This window comes from Tribolium castaneum, chromosome 1 (genome assembly GCF_031307605.1).
Source record: "Tribolium castaneum strain GA2 chromosome 1, icTriCast1.1, whole genome shotgun sequence".
NCBI lineage: Eukaryota > Metazoa > Arthropoda > Insecta > Coleoptera > Tenebrionidae > Tribolium > Tribolium castaneum.
Window position 1 is genome coordinate 13,089,380 of NC_087394.1, and position 20,948 is coordinate 13,110,327.

Genomic DNA, 20,948 nt, shown 5'->3' on the forward strand with positions numbered 1-20,948 from the left:
TTACAGAGAACTTAATCATGTTATCAACGATTTTTTTTACCTTTTTGTTTAGCTGTAATAGCATAAAGGTGTATTTTTTAAATAGGAATCATAGTTGGTTATGACATTTTCGAAAAGCTTATTTTTTCAGAACTGAAAACAATATAAATACAGGTCGAATTTTTTTATTCCTTTGATAAAAAATACATTGAAAATATTTGAAGCTGTTGGCCATGGAAAAATTATTTCACATAAAAGGTGTAAATAATTTAGAAATTTTGTGAACCGTTATTAAGTAAAAAAATGTGAAATTATAAAAATAAGCTATGTTAGAGGTATTTTCAATTGAACAAATATACAATCGTTGCAGATTTTAATTATATAAAAAATGTGCAGAAAATTGAAAACAATATGTCACTACCATTTGATGACACTTTTTTATAATTTAGTGAAGTGCATTGGAGGTGATGTTGATAATGTTATGTATTTTTTTACCGCAGATAGTATTTGATTTTGGTGTCTGGATTTTTTTGTATAATAAAATTTTATTTACAGGCAATTATACAATTAATAAACTTTTTTTCCGACATTTCATGTTTAATTAGAAAATACAATGACAATGTGTAATTTTTATTAATCGCCAAAATTTGATGTAATAATAATTTATTATGCTTTTTGTGAATTAATTGTTGTTTAAAAAATCATTAAATTATAAATACTTATTGGGTAGTATATTTTTCATAGTTTTAATTGAAAATCCAAAAATTCTTTATGGCCTACTAAAAAGAAAAAGCGAAATGTTATGTTTTATCTTATTATTTAAAAATAATGTATTACAGAAATAGACATATTTAATCAGAAATAAAAACTTTTTTAAAAGGTCGTAGCTAACTATGATTCCTATTTAAAAAAGCACAACTTTATATTATTACAGCTAAACGCATGATTAAAAAAATAGCTGATAACATTATTAAATTCTCTGTGAAATATTGCCTTTATAATGTTTTTGTTTCAAATGTGTATCTTTCACAATAAGCAAGATATGTTTTTTTAAGATTTCGTTAAAATGTCAACTTTTGTTTATAAGTCGAAAACAAAAAACGATAGCGGGATGCGGTTTTGATCAAAATTATTTTCCCAATGTGAATGTGTCACTCGTTTTTCTCTGAACCTCTTAGTTTCGGACATCCAAAATGCAGCACCCTGTACATTTGTAATTTTGAAAATTGTTAATGAATCAACAAGTGTGTATTTTCATATTTGTTAAGACAAAACAAATATTCTAAGCAATTCAATGGTTTTCATTTCTAAATATTTACTTCTTTATAGGATGGATTAGCGAATTAGTATTTAAACTAGCAAATATCTTCATACTCTTAAAAAAAATTGAAAAGTTTTCTTAAAATTGTTAGGTGTTCGTTAAAATATGTTTGAACCAGTTTTTCAACGCCTGCCCTACGCTTGGGGCACCCATTTTATATTTAGTTATAACAATATTAAACACTGTTATCGAAAGTAAACAGACAGATGGTATTATTTGCTTTGTTGATAACGCGCCCCTACGAAGTTAATTTCGTCCAAAATGGCCGTTGCAGCGTTAGGTAGATTAGGTTTAATTTCTTTGTGTTACATCACGTTTTATCACACATACATCTAATTTGACTAATATGCAAAAATATTTGTTTAACACCATGGAATGATTCCACCACCAATTTAGAATGCTGCTTTTTTAGAGTTTTGTGATTTCATGTGATTTTACTTTAAACGAAAGGTATTTGTTCAAGTTGAACAAATAGATAAATAAATATATTCAGTAGTCGTTATAAATTTACTATTTTGTCAATAATCAAATACTACAAGATTACGAAAACTCTTATATTGTGTCGTTTTCAAATGAACAGTTTTATAATTTACACAAAAAAACCTTCTAATCTTGGCAAATAGATAAAATGAAAGTTACAGAATTACGAGTATCATAATGCAGCAGTGCGTACAAATATTAGTAATCCAAAAGTGAAGATTTATTACATTGTTCTAACAATTTTAATTTTGCGATAAAAATTATCCTGTGTACCTAGCCAAAGAATTAAGTTTACATATTTTCATATCGAACTTATTACATGTTTAATAAACCCTCGGAAACCATTAATAAAAATTATCATGATGCATATATTATCAAGGTAAATACTTATGTTTCAAGAGAAAATCAATATTGCTATAAATATATAGTTTTCTCGCAAAACTGTTAATTCTTATCAGTGTATCCATGACAACAAAATTGTGCTATAAAATGAAATTCACACCCTCCTGAATTGTCTTTTTGGTTCTGGTTCCACGAGTTGGTGAAGTGAGTACTTAATATTTTTTTCAATAATTTTTTATACATTTTTCTTAACGGTTGAAATAGGGTTTTGTTTCAAGGAAATTTGTTTGAAGTGGATACTTCAAGGCAAATAATTACATTTATTGACAAACGCACTTGTAATTTGTTGTTCATCAGAAACTAAATGTTAGTGACACTTGAAACTAACCTAGTTTTGTTAACAATACTTTTGTTTTTATTGGCAAAATAATATATTCTTGGCAGAATATGCGTCGAAAAACTTGAAACTCAATGGCTAACGATTAAATATCAATAAAGAGCTTTTATAAGCTTTACTCGATTTTTCTGATTCTGAGATAACTTGTCACACTTTTTTTTTATTTTCGGAGATTACCTATTTTAGTTACGAAAGTTGGACATAATTTTTTCATGAAACTTGCAAATAGGATTTGATCAGAACTAGGTGTAGTGACAGAACTCATATTTTAAGGTCTTTCCCAACGTTAAAGAATTGAAATTAATTTTTTACTAGTACAGTGTTCCTCAATTTATTGATTATTACCAAAAAAATTTTGTATAATATTCTAGTAATTTTTTCTTTTTACATTTTTTTAACACAGCAAAGGCATTTCGTTGGAACGTCATTTCACAGAAAAAAGTTTCACATTTTGTTCTCAGAATAGTATTTTGTTAACTTTGTATTTCACGAAAGTGGTACATATTTATTTGTATTAAAAGAATTTTGCAACAAAATTGCATTCAAATTGTGTAATTTTTAAGAAGTCATGTTTTTCGCAGCATTTTTTGATTATTAGAAATTCTGATACATAAAAAACTTTGTTTAAATACTTATAAAATCACCTGAATTCAAACAGAATTATTCATCTTAGGGTGGCTTTTACAATCGTCAAATAAACTCCGGACTTCGTATAAGTTATGTGTGGTACACTTAATAGTAAAATTGTTACAACAAAATGTTTTTCAAAATTTTTGCCCAGGATAATGTTATCACAGGATTTAAATGCCCAGTTTACAAGTACGTACAATAACTTTAATTCTGGTTTGTTTTTGTTTATTTAATTTGTTCAAAAAAAAAAGATCGCAATATCGGACACAAAAAAGCCATAATTAAGTCGGTAGTTGAGGACAAAAAAAAATTAAAATTGAAGTTGCTTAGAAAAAAATTTGAATTTATTTTTATGCTTTGTTAAAAGTTTTTTGTGACCATTTGCAAATTGGTTCAACACTTAAATTATCGTGTATTTAAGGTATGTGCAGTATATTACTTTCAACTGTACATTGGGCTATTTAAATATCTCATAAAATCGCGATTTGTTTTAGTGTTCATATTATGGCAATTTTTTTGTTAAAAATATATAATAAGAATAAATTAGTGGATTTTATGTCAATTAATTTTTGAAATATTTAAATAAAAGCACTTTATAAAGTTCAGTTAATAACACTTTGAAACAATGGGTGCTAACTAAAATAGTAAAAAAATCCTTTTTCTTATAATCAATATCTGCCTACTATGTACAGTCGAACAAAGTGAAAATGACGCCTCAATACACCAGCCTGCTGCGGATGCGGATCTTTCTAACAGTAAGCAGACAGGATAGTAAATTATCAGATTGCCCACTAGATGTAGTTTTATGATAAATTTCTTTCGGAGCCAGTTTACAGAAAGCGAAATTAAATTTAATTCTGAATTAAACTAAATCGAATTAAGTCTCCACTTACTTAGCATTGACAAACGTCAAGTTAATTAACTTAAAATATTGTGTTTTTAATGAAAAACTTAATAAACGAATTCCTAAAGAGAATTATGCATTAAAAAACTAATCATTAACTTAATATTTTTTTAACTTTTTTTTTCAAAATAAAATTTATTAATACAATTTTCGTACTAAATAGAGTTTCTTTATTTTAAACTTGACTTTATGTAAAATCACAAATTACTTAAAACCTTGTTTATTTGCGAGGAAAAGGTCTAGTTCTATGTGAACGGTTACCGCGATTGGTTTAATTCTTCGAGCAGAAAGCGAAATTAAAATTTAATTTGATTTTCACCAAACGTCTAGATAATCGCGAATTAAAATTTTGTTAACATCATTAAAAACAAATCAAAACTATTTAATTTAACTTGAAAAAAAAGGACGCAAAATTATTTAAGATTTTTCGGATCTGCTGCAAAATTTATGTTTTGTTAATTGTAATACTTTTAAATTAAAATTAAAATTTTCAATTAAATGAAAATGTTTAGTTTTTTAAATATTAAAATAATTAACTAAAACCAATTTTTAAACAAAATTGTTTTCTAAAGTTAAATTAACTAACATTATTTTTGTACAAAATATGCTTTCTATATTTTTAACTAGATTTTACGCAAAATAATAATATTTTAAGGGCTGGTTTACAGAAATCAATCATTATTCTGAACCAATTGTTATTAAATAGTTATATACGCTTATGTTGTAACAACTCAAACCTTTTTTTAGGTTTGACATCGAAGCAAATTAGATTTGAATTAGTTAGATTCAGCTAGATTTGTCAACGATGTGGAAATTATAATTTTCAAACTAATTTTAAATCCAATTTTAAATCGAAAATGGAATAGAGTCTTTTAAATAATCTGAATTTGAGACATTTTTTTTAATAAAATTTTAAACAAATATTCATAATATTTTGTACAGGAAAGATACACTGTGAGGATACGAACAGAATGCGTTCAAGAAACAAATAAAATTTTTGGTAGTTTTGAACGAAACGCGAATATTTATTTTACTTTGACAAAATTTTTCGAGAATCCCCAACAGTCAAGTGCGGGGTAAGAAGAAGAGAGGGCAACTAAAAACAGGAAGATGTGAAGCGTATCCTAGTATTATTCATACACAGAATTATCCTATTAATTCTTTGAACTGAATTTAGTAGTGCATTAAATATCAGTGTTTTTTTTTCTTTTTGAAGTAGTGTTTATTTGTTAGAAATTTTTATGTGTTTCTGACTCAAAAACGGCTAAATGATCAAAAGTTTGGAAGACAAAATCTGTTGTTCATTTTGGAAAACAATAGGTTCAATTTTAATGTATTTTTAGTAAAAAAATATTTTGTCATGATGTCGTGAAGATTTCTAATGATAATAACCTTGAATTCCAATATTTCTGGAATTAAATTCTTTGAAATACCTGCTCCCCATTCTAAGAAAAAGTTGAAAGGGGTCGGACAAATCGGCAAAACAAATAAAAACCACTCGTAATAATCACCGGAATTTAGCGTTTGCTTTTAAATGTTCAATTTTCCTCTCAATGTGGGTATTCGTATGTAAATTTTTTTCAAAATTTCTTGTACAAAATATCATTTAAGCATTGTTTCTTTTAGAATGACAGTTTGGTTAATTAATGTTTTCATATTTTTAATTTTATTAATACTAGTATTAATATGTATTTTTAGTTCAATGAATTATGAAAAAAAACCGCAAAAATTCAGATGCATAAAGAAAGTAATAAGATATTTTTTGCAAACGCAGATTTCTACGTGAGATTAGTTTTTGTAAAACAGAATAAACTAGTTTTTTAATACTAACTAGTTCTAGTTATGTAAAAAAATTATAATAGAGAGACAAAACCAATCATTACTAAATGACTTCTAGATATCAAGGTTAAATCATCCTTTTGAATCACTAATTTTCATCAAATATACAAAATTTTATGTAGGACTTTTTTGTAAAGCTTGTTAATATGGATAGACCGCTTTTTCTAAAACGTAAAATACAGGCAAATGCTTCTCTGCCTAAATAGCAGACTCACAACTTTTTTGTCAGTTACTTAAAGTTGAGTTTTTTCTATATAACTGAAAATATCTTGCTGGTGGCTAATACCATGACGGAACAAAAGATTTTACAAATTCTCGTTTTGATACCTTTTCTGTTACCGAATTTTAAAAACAAAAATATATTTATTTGTGATCGCGAAAACGAAAACCTTCGTTTTGTTTAAAAAAATATAAAAAAATTTAATTTTTTTTCAAAAATATTTAAAAAAATAAAAAGTGTTACGTTGCCTCAAATTTGATGAAGATTCTATGTTCAAAACTTTTTTTAGTTTCTGAAAAAGTAAATGGTTAAAGAAATAATAGAAAAATACATTCCGTGCCATCTTGCGGCTTAGAAACACACTAAAACACTAAAGTTTGCAATCCGTTAATTTATGACCCTGCCTGCTTGCGGTTAGTAGGGACTGATTCATTCAGGCGTCATTTTCACTTTGTTCGACTGTACCTACAAGTTTGACATATTGTTATTAAAAATTACCCAACTACAGTTTATTTTTCAATTAGTTTGGTTTGAATTTTCCTATTCTTCAATTATTTTATTTTGCATTTTTGTTGTAAAACGTAAAACTTTTGACCTTTAATTCTGGTTTTAAATATCGACTTTGTTCACCTGATTTTAAAAAGACCATGTTTCCTACTTTAATATTTCCAATAAGCACCCAATTTTTAGGGTTTCTACTAATCTTACAAAAGAAACATTACTCAAATGGAGATGATTTTTCCATAGTCCACAGTAACAATAGAAAATAGAGTAAGCACTTTTAGAAATAGGATATTTTTGAGAAAAATGTAATGATAAATCTGTATAAATAAATTTTGCTGTTCACACCTATTTTCTGTATGAAACTTGGCCTCGGCTTCAGTACGCAAACAACCGTTTCCTTTGATAACGCTCCCTTAGCAAATAAGGTTAAACAGCACCACGAATTTGAATTTAACTTTTACCGGAAAGCGGTTTTTAACAAAACTAGTCGAGAAGTTGCAAATAGAAAATTAAGCAAATTATGCTTCACTAATAAACAACGCAGAAGAAAAAAACGACAAATTTCAATAAACACCAAGTTAAAGAAACCCATTTATTGTCATTTTGAGCAGCCATTAAAATTGCATGTTTACTAAAAGTGGGATGTCGCCTTATTACAACAATGAAATTAACATGGCATGGCATTGTTGTATTAGAATTTTCCGTATTGTATTTTGTAAACGCGATAACCAAGAAGCGGTTAATACGCTTATCAGCGCGCCTGCGCACACGTCTCTCATATCGGCTTTTCGCCCAACTCATATTTTTTCACCACAGTTTTACAATAGTTTCTTGGCGTTAAAGACGGCAATTTTTTGCCATATTTTTGCCGAATTGGCGGCAATTTCATCTTGCTTGTGCTTCCCATGGTGGAGTTCCACACGATCGAAGGCAACAAGTGAGTCGATTTTAATCCATTTTTAAAACGCGCTATTATCACATTTTTGCGGTCTTTTAAAATTCGAGCAAGTTGTCGACGGAAACGGTCATAATTTTCTGAATACGCAAGCACGTTGTTTAAATACCTTGAATAGTATCGCTGTGTTTATCTCTTTTATAATGCAATATACTTGCGACAAGTTCCCATTTAGTTAATTAGTTAGCCCCAAAAACAATTCGTTTTTTGTGTCCATTATTAAGCTATAAGTACGCGTCTTTCCAATTAAACAGCGTTATTTTGAACGACTATAAAAGGCACATGTGTTGCACACCTGCATAGGAGAGTCTCTAGTCTAAAAAAGTAGAATTATTCCTTGAAGAAGTCATTGTTTTGAAATTTAGTTCGCCACAATTGTGCTATTTGTTTTGTAAATTTGACTCGTTCGTGCGATGTTGAAAACGGAAACAGAATTTCATGTAATGAAATAGTCGTGTATGAAGATATATTGGATTCTCAGGGAGCTTATATTTTCGCTTATGTTTCGCATCCGATTTTAATGTTTTGTCTGCAATATTTAAACTATTCGCATTCTTTAGAGATCGTTAAAAATCCTTAAATAATTTTAGTTGTTTTGGTTAAATTAGACGTTAAGGAATTGTGTATTTATGCGAAAGCAATGGTTTCTAAAGATGTGTGTACTGGTCGTTTCAAATTCATATGGGCAGTCAGGGTCACTATAAATTGTATCAATAAATTGTGGATTTATTTTTTTGTCGAATAGAATAGCCAAGTTGAGATTGTTTTTTTATTTTTTCCTCGAAAAATTGTGGAATGTGTGAAAATTTATCGTCTTTACAAACGTAAACGTAACATTAAATAAATAGGAAATACGTCAGTAGTACCAACAAATCATGACGTCACACCTTGAATAGTTAAGTGAAATCTCATAAGTAGGGACTAACGATTGTTATTTGGTTGAATCACCAAAAAACACGTTGAAACAATACTTATTTCTAAAATGCGCAACCCACTGATCAATGTTTTCGACCTAATATATTATTCTTTACCTGTAATGAATTCAAAAAAAAAAGTGTGGACTAACTGCTAACCACTGCTTTTATGGCACTTGCTGTTTTTACGATATAGGAACAGATTACGCAGTTATTAAAAATATTTTCATGAGTATGAAATATGCAAAGTATTGATGTATTTTAAGCTTTAAACAAAGAATAAATAATAATATATTAAAATATAACTGGATATTGAGATCTTTAAAACATGCGCGATTTTGCGAGCACGACGGCGTAGCTGGAGTGCTTGAAATAGAGCAAGTGTTTTAAAAACCAGTTATCCACGAATAAACGTTTTTTTTTTACTCGCGTTTTTTAAAGTTAGATTTATATACGTTGCTGCGTGCTTTAAATAAGCAAAATAGATTACCAATAAATAAATTATTCTCATCTAGTCGTCTGTGAATTTCCCATGTAATATCAGAAATGCCGCTTTATAGAATAAATGACAAGCATTTAGACACCGAATATTACCATTCTCCATTTATTAAGTCTCCAATTCAGAAATAAGCTTCGACAATAAAAGTGTTTTTTTGCAATGTAACAATTTAATTGCATTTTAACGAATTTTTTAAAATTAATTGACAATTTATAAATTTCACAATTGACAGTTTTGCTGCACAATTTTTTTTACATGTCAACCAATTTCAAAGTTAACTAGATGTGAAGCATTTAAAAACACATTGTACAATGTGTTCAAAAATGGTTGTTCATCAAGTTGACTCTGGAATTCAAATTCAGTGTGCGGCTTCATCCAAATAACTTATAGTTTTTCTGTCAAATCTTTGACTTAGCTTTTTACTCACTTTTTTGCATTTTTCGGCAAAGGTGTTTCAAGTGTACGGTTTGTCTTGACTTGTGTGTTATATTTCCGTGATTTTTGTTGTTGTGTATTTTTCGTTTTTGAATACACAGCTTTTTTGCAATGTTTTGACAGATCTGTCACTTTGACGGCATTTACACTTTAAATTATGGGGCACATTACGTTTAAATTTCATGGGTGACTTGATGAACAACCATTTTTGAACACATTGTATTATTATACCTCATGTTCAAAAAGCTTGGATAAATATTAATTTACTAGTATACTCTTATTTAAATTTTCAAGATGCGTTTGTTTTCATTGTTTTGTCACAAAGAGTTATTGTTTTAAAACTGGCAGTAAAGGGATTATACATCGTGATTCATCTTTAAAAGTGTTTAGATGATTGCGTTCTCATTTAAATTTAGACGATTTTTAACGTGAAAAATGGAAGCGGTTTTATAGGAAATTTCAACAACAAAATAATTGGTTGTTGTCGTCTTGACCCTGGACAACTTACAAGGGAGTTTCACATAACAGATTTAATTTGGAGGAGTTACGGCGTTTTAGTTTCATATTGAAATAATTAATATTTGAAGTATTATTCATAATAATTATTTATGTTACGTTACGTGATAGTGCATTTAAGTTGTAAATTTCATGTTTTGATGCTTTTGACTCATAAAACAGTTAATGAACTATAATTATACCGTTTTTGTGTTTGGTAGTACATTTTCAAAAATGAAAAATTGTGTTTCAATTTTTTTCTCAGTGAAGCAACCGTTATAATTTCTGGTATTGACAAAATTGTATTTCCGCGAAATTTGCATTTGCTCTGCAATGGTCGAGATAAGGTCCACAATTCAAATAACGTAGATAATTTGTGTCAATAAAACGATCGAACGTTAAATATCCATGACACAGTTGCATTTTTGGGAAAAGTAAACATGAAATATCGTTTTTCTGGAGATAAAACATATTTAAATGGGGAAATTTGATAATGAAATAACCACTCGTTCTAATATTCAATTCTTCAAAGTTACACCTATGAATTTAATTCTGGTGGTAATTGGTTACACCGATTGGGCATCAGTTTCAATGTTAAAAGTATTTTTATAAAAAAACACACGGTAAATTCGTAGTTTCGAGTTCATTTCTAATATTTTCTGTTCACGTTATTGATCTTTTACCAATTTTTATTCTCTGATGGCAAATAATTCGAACAAAAATCGCTTGGTACTATATTTTTTATTTACTCTGTATGTAATTATTTTACCTATCACAGTAATTATCCCTACAGGGTGAGTCTACTAAAGCTGTATTTTTTCTGTAACTAATAAACACAGAGGAGTTAGCGTTAGTTTAGTTTTTACTCAATACCTGTAATTTGTTTCAGAATTTTTCTACTACACCTTTTTGTTATTTCGTAACGGCTTATTTCAGAAAATGTTAATTGTAATTCAGATCAGGTTATTATATTTCAGAAAGCATTAAATGTAATTCATAATCGTAAGTTGTTTTTCAGAAGAATTTTTTTCACAAAAATTCTCCATACAGTGTGAGTCTACTAAAACTATATTTTTTCTGTAACTAATAACCACAGATGAATTAGCGTTTGTATTTAAATACTCTAGTTTTTCCTCAATGTCAGTAATTTTTTTTCAGAATTTTTTTACTACATCTTTTCCTATCGTATTTCGGAAACGGTTTATTTTATTTCAGAAAAAGTTTGTTGTAATTTAGATTAGTTAACTATATTTCAGAAAGCATTAAATATATTTCAGAATCGTAAGTTGTTTTTCAGAAGACGTTAATTGTAATTTATATTTGTCAGTTATATTTCAGAAATTGCTAATTGTAATTCAGATTGGTAAATTGTATATAAGAAATCGTGAATTGTACTCGGACTGCCTAAATAATTGTAATTCAGAAATACAATTTTTGTAAATATTTTGAGTCTAAAATTACAGAAAATCAAAGTTAGTTCTTGATTATTACTGTTTTTTACTTGGATTAGTCATTTTAATTGAAATAAATATATAACAACTTTTTACATTTTGATTTTACTCTTTTACTCTGTACATTATGGTGTTTTCTTAAATACTGGTACACTGAATTACATCTGATCTTTTCTTAAATAAAGCTGAATAAAGTTAAATATAAATTACAATTTACTTTTTGTGAAATACAGTTTACAACTTTGGAGTTAACAAAAAATGTTTTCTCGCAAAACTAAGTTACTAATCGGAAATTCTATAAACATTTATTTCAGAAAATGTTACTCTTAACTAATTTGGATCACAAGTAATAAATTACAGCAAGTATTTTGAATCTTTAGATTATTTTTTTTAATTTACTAGACTAAATTATATTAGACCTTTTTTGAAATAAATGTTACTAAGCTGAATTTTAATTAACGTTATCTGAAACACTGTTGAAAAAGTGTGGTATATCTAACAATTAAAAATAGTTAATATTAAGTCGCTGAATTTTTGTATTATGTATTTCTAATCACATTTTGAGATAACCTACGTTTATATGTTGTTTTGTGTAAAAATTACGCACAAATTTGTCGCTGGTTCACAAAAAAATATAAAAAAATAATATTTGTATATTGTGTAGCTTACATTAATTAATCGTAATAAAATTTTATTTTTCTCCATAGTAAACGGCATCAAATTTTAATTTAAACTAAGTTGAATTAAATGGTCATTTATTTGGAAATTGTCAAATTAATTACTTACAATAAACTATTTTGTGGACTTTTTGAGGTTAGCGACAGTTTTTTTACGTATAATAATAATATTAATAACAATGTAAAACAATTTCTCGAAAAATTAGGTTTATTTTGAAGTAAACAAAATTAATTTTTATAATTTTTCTTAAGAATCAGACTGAGATTACGAAAATTTTGGATTTTTTTACTTCAAAATAAAGCTAATTCAAAAAAAGTTTTACATTATTCTCTACAACCGTTTACACCATAAATCCCAATAACGCTGATGATTTTAGTTTACATTTCAAGTAAACTCAATTCAAAGAGTGTGATCTTCAACCCTGTGTATCGTTGTGGGGAACCCCCAATATATTTTTTTAAATTTTTTCTTCTATTTGTTTACTACTGAAGTGCTGTGTTCTCGGAATTCGCCAGTTTTGAGGCACCCTGTATTTTTTCATCTACTCAATATTTTTTATTCATTAATTTTAATTTTGATTGTATAAAAGTTCTGAAAAAATCAGTTTTTAATAGAAAACGCTGGTTTTTGTGTGATTATTAGTTTTTAAGGCATGGGTAAAATTATACTTTTAGCAGACTAACCTTGTACAATAAACACCAATGAACTTGTGATTGATATACGAGTTTCACATTTCGAAAATCGTTCTTTTTATTATTTAGTGTTTTCGTTTGTCACGTCACGCTGATAAAATAGTAGATTCCAAGAGCCAAAAATAGTAGTTTCTAGGTTTCTTCAGTTCTTTTTCCCGATTAGTTAGCTCATTGAATAACAATATTAATTCTCAGACACAGCTCTTTTTCCTGTCTGCGTTGAAAAGTCAATTGTTTACTATAGTTTAAAACTGTGACGTGTTGAATAAATAAGAGTGATTCATATATTTTTGAATATTTTGGAAAAAACAAGTAATAAATAAATTGTAAACGTTTTATTGGAATGACCTATTTCAGAATCATAAGTCATAGAATTAGTGGAACAGGAAGTGTTTCCGCAAGAAGAGGAACTTACGAAATTCCAGTTTTTTTCCTTATTTACTTTATCAAAGCGTGAATTTAAATATTTGTTAACAGTAATCCTCTAGTAAAATTCGAACATTTTTGGTTTCGGTTTAAACGGATCGATGTAATGTAACATGTGTTCAAATTATATGGCACACTTAAAGTTTAACGTTTCTGTATGTCTAACAAGCCTGACGTTTAAAATTATCCAACATTATAGATAAAAGTTCCTTCGTGAACGTCAACACTAGTACAATTTTATGAAGTGTAATGATCTTAACGGCTCCGGAAACCGCAGAAAACTATAATGTTGATGGATTTTTTCAGTTGTACGACACATATGATGTCTCACGACCTTGACAAACGTCGTTCTGCTTTGGTTATTCTAAAAGAAATAGTGCCGGGAAATACTTATACAAATTCGTCGTTTTATGTAAATTTTGCCACATGAATGGGGCATTTTAATTTTTTTTATCGTCCGCCGTTCAAATTCCCGTCCACTAGCCCCTATAAAATTTCGAGTTGCGCTTCGTAATTTAATGAACATGTAGTGTTGTCGCCGTGTTCTACTAAAAACATGGGGTACAAATATTTAACCTTTGTTAACACTTGCGAGTTGCCTCGTCGGGTTTCCTGTGACCCGTATGGGTCTGAGTGTACGCGTGTGTGGAACACATCATCATGAATATGTAACTGCTGAGACCGCGAACCTGGTATTTTTTTATGGACGTCTATACCCACCACCATTCCGTTTTAACCTGACACCCGCAGAACAATTGCACGACTCGACAAATTATTCGAGTTTTGAGAAAATTCAAGCCGAGTGTTGGCGGCCTTTTCAACTAATTGTGGAGAAGAATGACTGGTAAAATTTGTTTGCGCGGTCATAACGTGTAATAGACACTTTGGGTGAATGTCAGGTGAGGAAAACGAAACTTTCCCAAAACTATTTTAACTCATTTATTTACTAAAACAGTGAAGGAATGTGTTTAGAGCACTCTAATGTTGCTGTCATGGCTTTCCAACAAACTTTAGGTATGTCTGAAAAACATAAATGAAATTTTGAATTTTTTTAACACCTACATGATGCTTGCAAATTAATTATGGCTGTCATTTATGCTGGTATTCAAAATACAAAAATGTGTTTTTTAATTGTTGGGTACTCAAGGTTTCTCGGCAAAATCTGAGCAGTGAACAAAATAAAAATGCGATTGTATTTTAATTTGAGGTTCGAAAAGTTTGGCTGCTAATAAATTATTGATTTATTTATCAGATTAATAGAAATATTAAAACAATCAAAATCAGAAATTTCATTTCGTTCATAATTTAATGTATGTAATTAATTTGTTCATGATTTTTCTAACGCAAATTTTTTTTTTAGAACCATGGAAGTACATAGTATCACTTTCTAATTTGCGAAAATATTTAGTTATAAGCAGCTGTTAAAAACTTGTATTTAGAAAAAAGCTTTATCTGTTTGTTACCAAAATAATTCAAAATTCTATAGTACTAAGAAAATATTTGCATCGGTTGTTCTCTATTTTGAATAACTAATTTTATAAAATCGATGAAAAACACAACTTTTAGGATTAGTTTGTATTTGAAATATTTCTTAGTGTTCAAAAAAAATTTTTTCTTTATTTTATTTTTAATTTTTGATGAGCAAAATTCAATTATGTATCAAGTAATAATTAGATTACTAATGTAATTAGTCACATTAGTACATATTAAAAAATAAATTACCATTTGACTTATCAGATTCTAGGATCACAAAGTTTGTTATAATAAAATAATGTTTTTTGGAAAAATTTCGAAAAATATTTTAAATTTGCTATGTATACCCCATATCGTTGGAAAGCTTATCAAAAATGCTATCGATACATCAAAACAATACAGGGTGTCCCATTTAAGAAAAAAATGAGTTTTTCAACTTTTTACGTTTTGGCACACTCTATATATTATCTGCGTGCTTTAACTAAAACTCGTCTATTTGCTAAAACTACAAGATATTCTGAATTTTTTTGTTGTAAATTTGCCGAAAAATATTCATAGACGACTTTGTAGTGCTTTTTTAAAAATTGGTCTTTTTTATAACGGAAAGTTGAATAATTCCAAAACGAAAAAAGAGAGACCCATAATAGTTTATATAAAGTTACATTATTTTTTTTTGCGTAGATTCCAATTATGCAAAAATATATACGGTGTTCTATTAAAAAAAATATAATTTTGATTCACAACCCTGTATACGACACTCTGTGCATAATAAAAGTATTTTTAGTTTGTGGATTTTAAGTTGATTCATCGGATAATACAAAAACAGCATAGCAATATTTCATTTACTAAAAAAATTATAGATCGATTACACACCCTTGGGCCACCCTGTATTTATTTATGATTGTTTAAGGTTTTTTTTCAAAATTTACGCAGTGCATAGAACAATATAAAATACGATTTTTTAAAAATTAATTTTCGAGGTTTGAAAATTTTCGTTGGCAATATTTGGCGATTTATTGATACTTACATCAAGAATGAATGAATGAAAAATGTATGAATAATAATAGTTGATTTTGTGCATGTATCTTTGTTTGAATGCTGGAAGTCAGAAAGAAAAAAAATTGTTCTGTTTCGTTTTGAAATCAAATAAATATCATTTCTTAATTTATATTGTAAAAATCACAATCTTCATTGTTAGTTACAAAAATAATCCCAAATTCGAATTAATTTTTGGTTCGTTGAATTTCTTTGCATGTCTTTTGTGACATTGCGCATTTTGTTATTTTATTTTATTAAAATAATGAAAAAAAAAGACGACTGTTGACTATTAATATTGTGCATTTTGTAATTTTTTTTTTATTAAAATAATGAAAATGAAAAAGACGACTGTTGACTATTAATATCATTAATTAAAAAAAGAGCTATTTCCTATATCATTTTAGATTTTGCAATGCTTAAATGTTGTTTTTGCAAAAAAACATAAAAAATTGATTTAAGTAGTAACCAAAAATTTAGGTAAACGTAATTTTGTTGTTAGAAACAATTTTATTAAGAATGTTTTGCTTAAAACATTATCGTTGTTTTAGAATAACACTGGAAATAAAAAATTGTGAATTAATATTCTCATTTAATTAATTCTAATTATAAGAAAGGGTAGAAACGGTGGTTTCTGTAGGACTATTGGTTCTTGAAATATAGTAAAATACATTACTTTGAACAAACTCAGTTTGTATTTTTTGTTCTTATTCTTTTAAAGGTATGCGTTTTTATCATGTAACAGCAAATTATAGCAAGAGCAGCGACAAACATTTACTTTGATAAGAAAAAGTTTTATTATGTGTTGTAACACAAAGTCGCAACGAATAGAGAAAAACATTCATCGATTTTGAATGTTTACAAAAATTTGTTTACTAAAAATTGTTAATTACGAATTAATTTTTTTATGCTGCTAAGTAGCTTTTATTGACTGTTTTTGGAAGTATATATTTATTTTATAACCTTATACATATTTTTTTGTAAAACATATTTTAATTAACAGGGAAAAAATGTATAATGTGAAAGGTAAAGATCATTCAAGAATGTTTTGTCTTTTAGCTGAAACATTTATTAAAATTGTAAAAATTTGCTTTTCGCTATTTTTAATTTGACTGATGAATTTTGTGATTTTGACCAACTTTTTTAACATTTGTACATGAAAATAAGAAAAAAGTGGTCTAATCGGAATTCATATACGAGTATTTCTTCAGGTTTTGAAATCTGAAATTTTTGTAATAAATGATATTTTACTATTTTGGTCTTTTGATCTGATCCAAATCATTTTGTCATATTTTTGCCGCCTTGTGAAGCAAAATCAATTTTTATTTTGATGATATATTTTTCTCGTGTTTAAAAATTTCTTTATTAAAAACTCCCGGTATTACAAGAAAGTCACGTAATTTTTGCCAGTTCTGAGCTTTTTTGAGACAGAAACTCATACTTAATTCACGAGATTTAAATTTACTAAACATGCAGAAAAGTTAAAAAAAATTACATGAACATAAATAAAAGGAGTAAAGAATAATATAAGAATACCTCAAAATAAAGTAACTAATGTGTTATTTCATATTTTCATGTGGTTAAATATTATTTACTTTATTGTTTATTTACTTTTATGATTTTCAAACAATTTTGAGTGATTTAGCTCATTCTTAATTCAGAATCTCTCCAATTTCTCCAATTAAAGTTAAAAAACTAAATCACCGAATTAGGCCTAAAATTATATTATTTCAACCATTTGTAACACTTAGTTTGTAAGTTAATTAGTTTGATGTGATATGAGAATAGATTTTTTGATTTTTTTCAGCTCTATTTTTGTAGTTTACGAAACGTAAATCTTTAAAAAATTATCTTAAGTTGCAATTGTTATAATTATTTTTAACACGCATTTTTCTCTTCTAGTTCCCTCAAAATGACGCCAATCAAACGAGTGAAAATTGGTCCTGGGAAGTGTCCGACGCCGACAACCCAGAATCGGAAAAATCGAAAACGCAAAAAATTATTGCCGACCTGAAAAAAACCATCAGCGATCTCGAAAACGAAAAACAAGAGCTTGTATCTAGTTTAGACTTACTGGACTCCGAACACCAGTTAAACACTGAAAAATTAATTAATCTGAAAGATAAACTACAAGAAAATTATAACGAGCTTGAAGATAAATACATCGCTTTGAAAAAGAACAACGAATCGTTAGTCGAAAGTCGAAAACAAATAAAAAATCAGTTGGATGATTTAAAATCGAAACATGAGAAGAGTGTTCCTACTGAAGAATCGGCGTGTAATAAATGTGAGAGTTTACTAAAAGAAAATCAAAAGTATGTTTCCGATTTGGAAACTTTAAGAAACGAAATTGCCGTCTTAAAGAGCAACAATGCCACCTTGCAAAAAGTCTTAGACGACAGTAAAAGTGCAAACGATGAACAGCTTACGAAATTAGAAGAAAACCTAAAACTGTGCGAATCGGAGAACAAAATTTTGGTGATGGAATTGAAGAAAGCAACACAATCGATGGCCGAGTTTGAAAGAAAGAGCGAAATTGATAAAGAAAATTTCAAAAAATTGGCGAACATCCTTGAAGGTTACGAACAACAAGTTAGTTCTTTGAAAGACCAGTTGAGCAAAAAAGAAACCACTGAAGATACTGAAAAGGTGAAAAGTGAACTCGAAGAGGAGTTAAAGCGAGTGATTTTAGCAAAAGAACAAACGCACACGAAATACGTCAATATTTTGACCGAAAATATGAAAAAATACGCCGATTGTGATAAACCATTGCAAGAAGTGTCGAATTCTGCCAGTGATGACGATCCTCAAGTTTCCGAATTTAGTCATCAAGTTGAGAGTATTTTGAATATTTTATTGGACCTCAAGTGCAAATGTGATAATTTGGAGAAGGAATTGTTTAATGTTACGCAAGAAAAGACAAACATGTTATCTGAGAAAAACCACGAAATCGAGAAATTGATGCAAAACTCTGAAATTTTGAGTCAGGAAGTTATCAGAAAGTCGCAGACTATTAAAGATTACGAGAGCGAGTGTAGCGAGTTGCTCAAAAACAACGATATGTTGATAAACGAACTGGAAATGTACAAAAACAGTTCGGGTCTTCAGACAATTTCCGAATCGAATGAAGATAATATTTTGTTGTTGGAGTCACAACTTGAGAACGCCAATAAGAAAATTGAAGAGTTGGAGAAGATTATCTCCGATATGGAGAAGGCCGAGGAACCATCTGAAGAGACAGAGGAGGGGAAAGTCACCAAAGCGAGTTATGAAGAGTTGTTGAGGGATTATGACGAACTGAAGAAAACTAATAACCTGTTGAAGAACGAACTTGAAACGCTTCAACAATCCAACATTTCGATCAACGACGAAAATCAGAAGCTTAATTCCATGTTTGAAAAAGTCAAGTCCGATTTGGAAAACGCAGAATATCAGTATATCGAAATGAACGTGAATACCGAATCGTTAAGGGAAGAAATCGACAGTTATAAGAAGAAAAATGAAGAATTGATTGAGCAAAAGTTGAGTTTGGAAAAGCAAAACGTGGAATATGAACGAAATAACGAAGATATTCGGAGTGAATTTAATGTAATCAAAGAAAAATTCCTGCTTGAAGAAGACGCAAGGAAACAACTTGAAAGCCAAGTCAGAAGTTTGACCGAAAAACTCCAAAATGCAAAAATGAGCGAGACTAGTCTGAAGCTACAGTATGACACCGTCAGTAAGGAGTTGCTGGGTTTAAGTGAGGCTAAACAAATGGCTGAAGCCAAATTGCAAAATTGTCTTGAGAATTTTAACCAATGCCAAAGTGATTTGGTTAAATATCAGGAGGAGATTGAGAAGTTGAAGAAGGAACATAAAGAGGATCCTACTTTTGAAGAAGTGAATATTGAGAATAATTCAACTTTGCTTGAAAAGACTAATTTGGAGCTTGAAGAAAAATTGTCTTCTATCTCTGAGGAACACTCAAATTGCCGTCAAAATATTGCCGAGTTGGAGCAAAAAATCGAGGAATTAAGTGCCACAAAAAACGAACTCACCAACGTCATCATAACCAAACACCAGGAAAACGTAACATACCACAATGAAATTCAACGCCTCTCCCAAGTATTAACCACCGAAATGGACAAGAATCGCAACTTGGAAGCGCTACTCCAAAGCCTCAACAGTACGGAAAATCAGAAGCAAAATGAAGAAATTGAGAAACTAACCGATCAAAACAACTTCCTGCGACAGAAATGCGAAGTTCTTGCTGAAAATTTGCTCCAGGAACAAAGCAAAGTCCAGCAGATGTTAGCAGAACAGAACAGTCCGTCAGAGAGGGAACAGGGCTTGGCTAAGAAGCTGGAACGTCTTCAGAGTCATTTGATCGAAGTTGAAGAGCACTACACTCAGGAGCTGCTCAGAGCTGAGGAGAGGAACACTGAGCTGCAAGCGAAAGTTAACGAGATTGAGCAAAGGGAGAAGAATTCGAGTACGATGTACACTTCGGTTAGTATCAGGGCGAATCAACACGTGGAGACGTTGCAACATCAACTTCAGTTGATAACCAATCAGAGGGATGAGTTGAGGAGGAAGATTTCCGATGCTGAGGACCATGCGAGTAAACAGGAGGCAGCGTTGGCTAACTTGCAGTTTGTTTTAGAGCAGTTTCAGAAAGGTAATTAATTTTCTTCTTTGATTTATTGTATAAATATACTGGGTGTCCCATCGATTTGGTAAAGTCCAGTGATCATCTCTAAATCTTAGAAAATTAATTATTTGCTTCTATAAGCTGTAGATAATAGATCCCTGCATCACCTAAAATTCTTTTTAAGTATACAGGGTGATTTTGATCTAAATTTTGTTAGTTTTTGAAACAATTTGATTTTTTGACGAAAGCACTCTTAAAAAAATTACGCGAAAACTAAGAATCCTTTAATGGGAAGAGTTCGAAGGTCAACTATATCAATTGATTAAAAATTTGTTAAAAATTAAATACAGGGTGGTCCAGCCCAGCTCCTGTCTTGTGTAGCTTAATTAATATTAAAGTTGGAGTATTTTTATTTTGTAGATGGTATTTATACTCTAGGACACATTTCAGGAAATTATTTTTGATTATACAGAGTATCCCAAAAATGGTATGACGTCATAATAATAATAATGTGTCATTAAGAAACCTTTTTAGCTTCCTCCATGTTCCTAAACTTTTTTCAAATCGATTCAGGGATTACTTTAAAAAATAAAAACCAAAAAATATCGGTTTTACATTTTTAGTTTTAAAAATTAATAAAAAATAG

The 20,948-nt window shown here is 29.0% G+C and overlaps 1 protein-coding gene and 1 long non-coding RNA gene across 2 annotated transcripts in view; one reads left to right on the forward strand and one right to left on the reverse strand.

Annotated features, from left to right (window-relative positions):
• The window catches only part of LOC135265282 (uncharacterized), a 362,501-nt gene that overhangs the window by 81,179 nt on the left and 260,374 nt on the right, over positions 1–20,948 (reverse strand). The gene's annotated exons all lie outside the window — the stretch shown is intronic.
• Gmap (Golgi microtubule-associated protein) overlaps positions 1–20,948 on the forward strand; it is a 33,192-nt gene that overhangs the window by 4,116 nt on the left and 8,128 nt on the right. Inside the window, exon 4 of the mRNA XM_961974.4 lies at positions 17,572–20,329. Coding sequence (XP_967067.1) covers positions 17,572–20,329 — 2,758 coding nt within the window. The remainder of the gene's footprint in view (positions 1–17,571; positions 20,330–20,948) is intronic.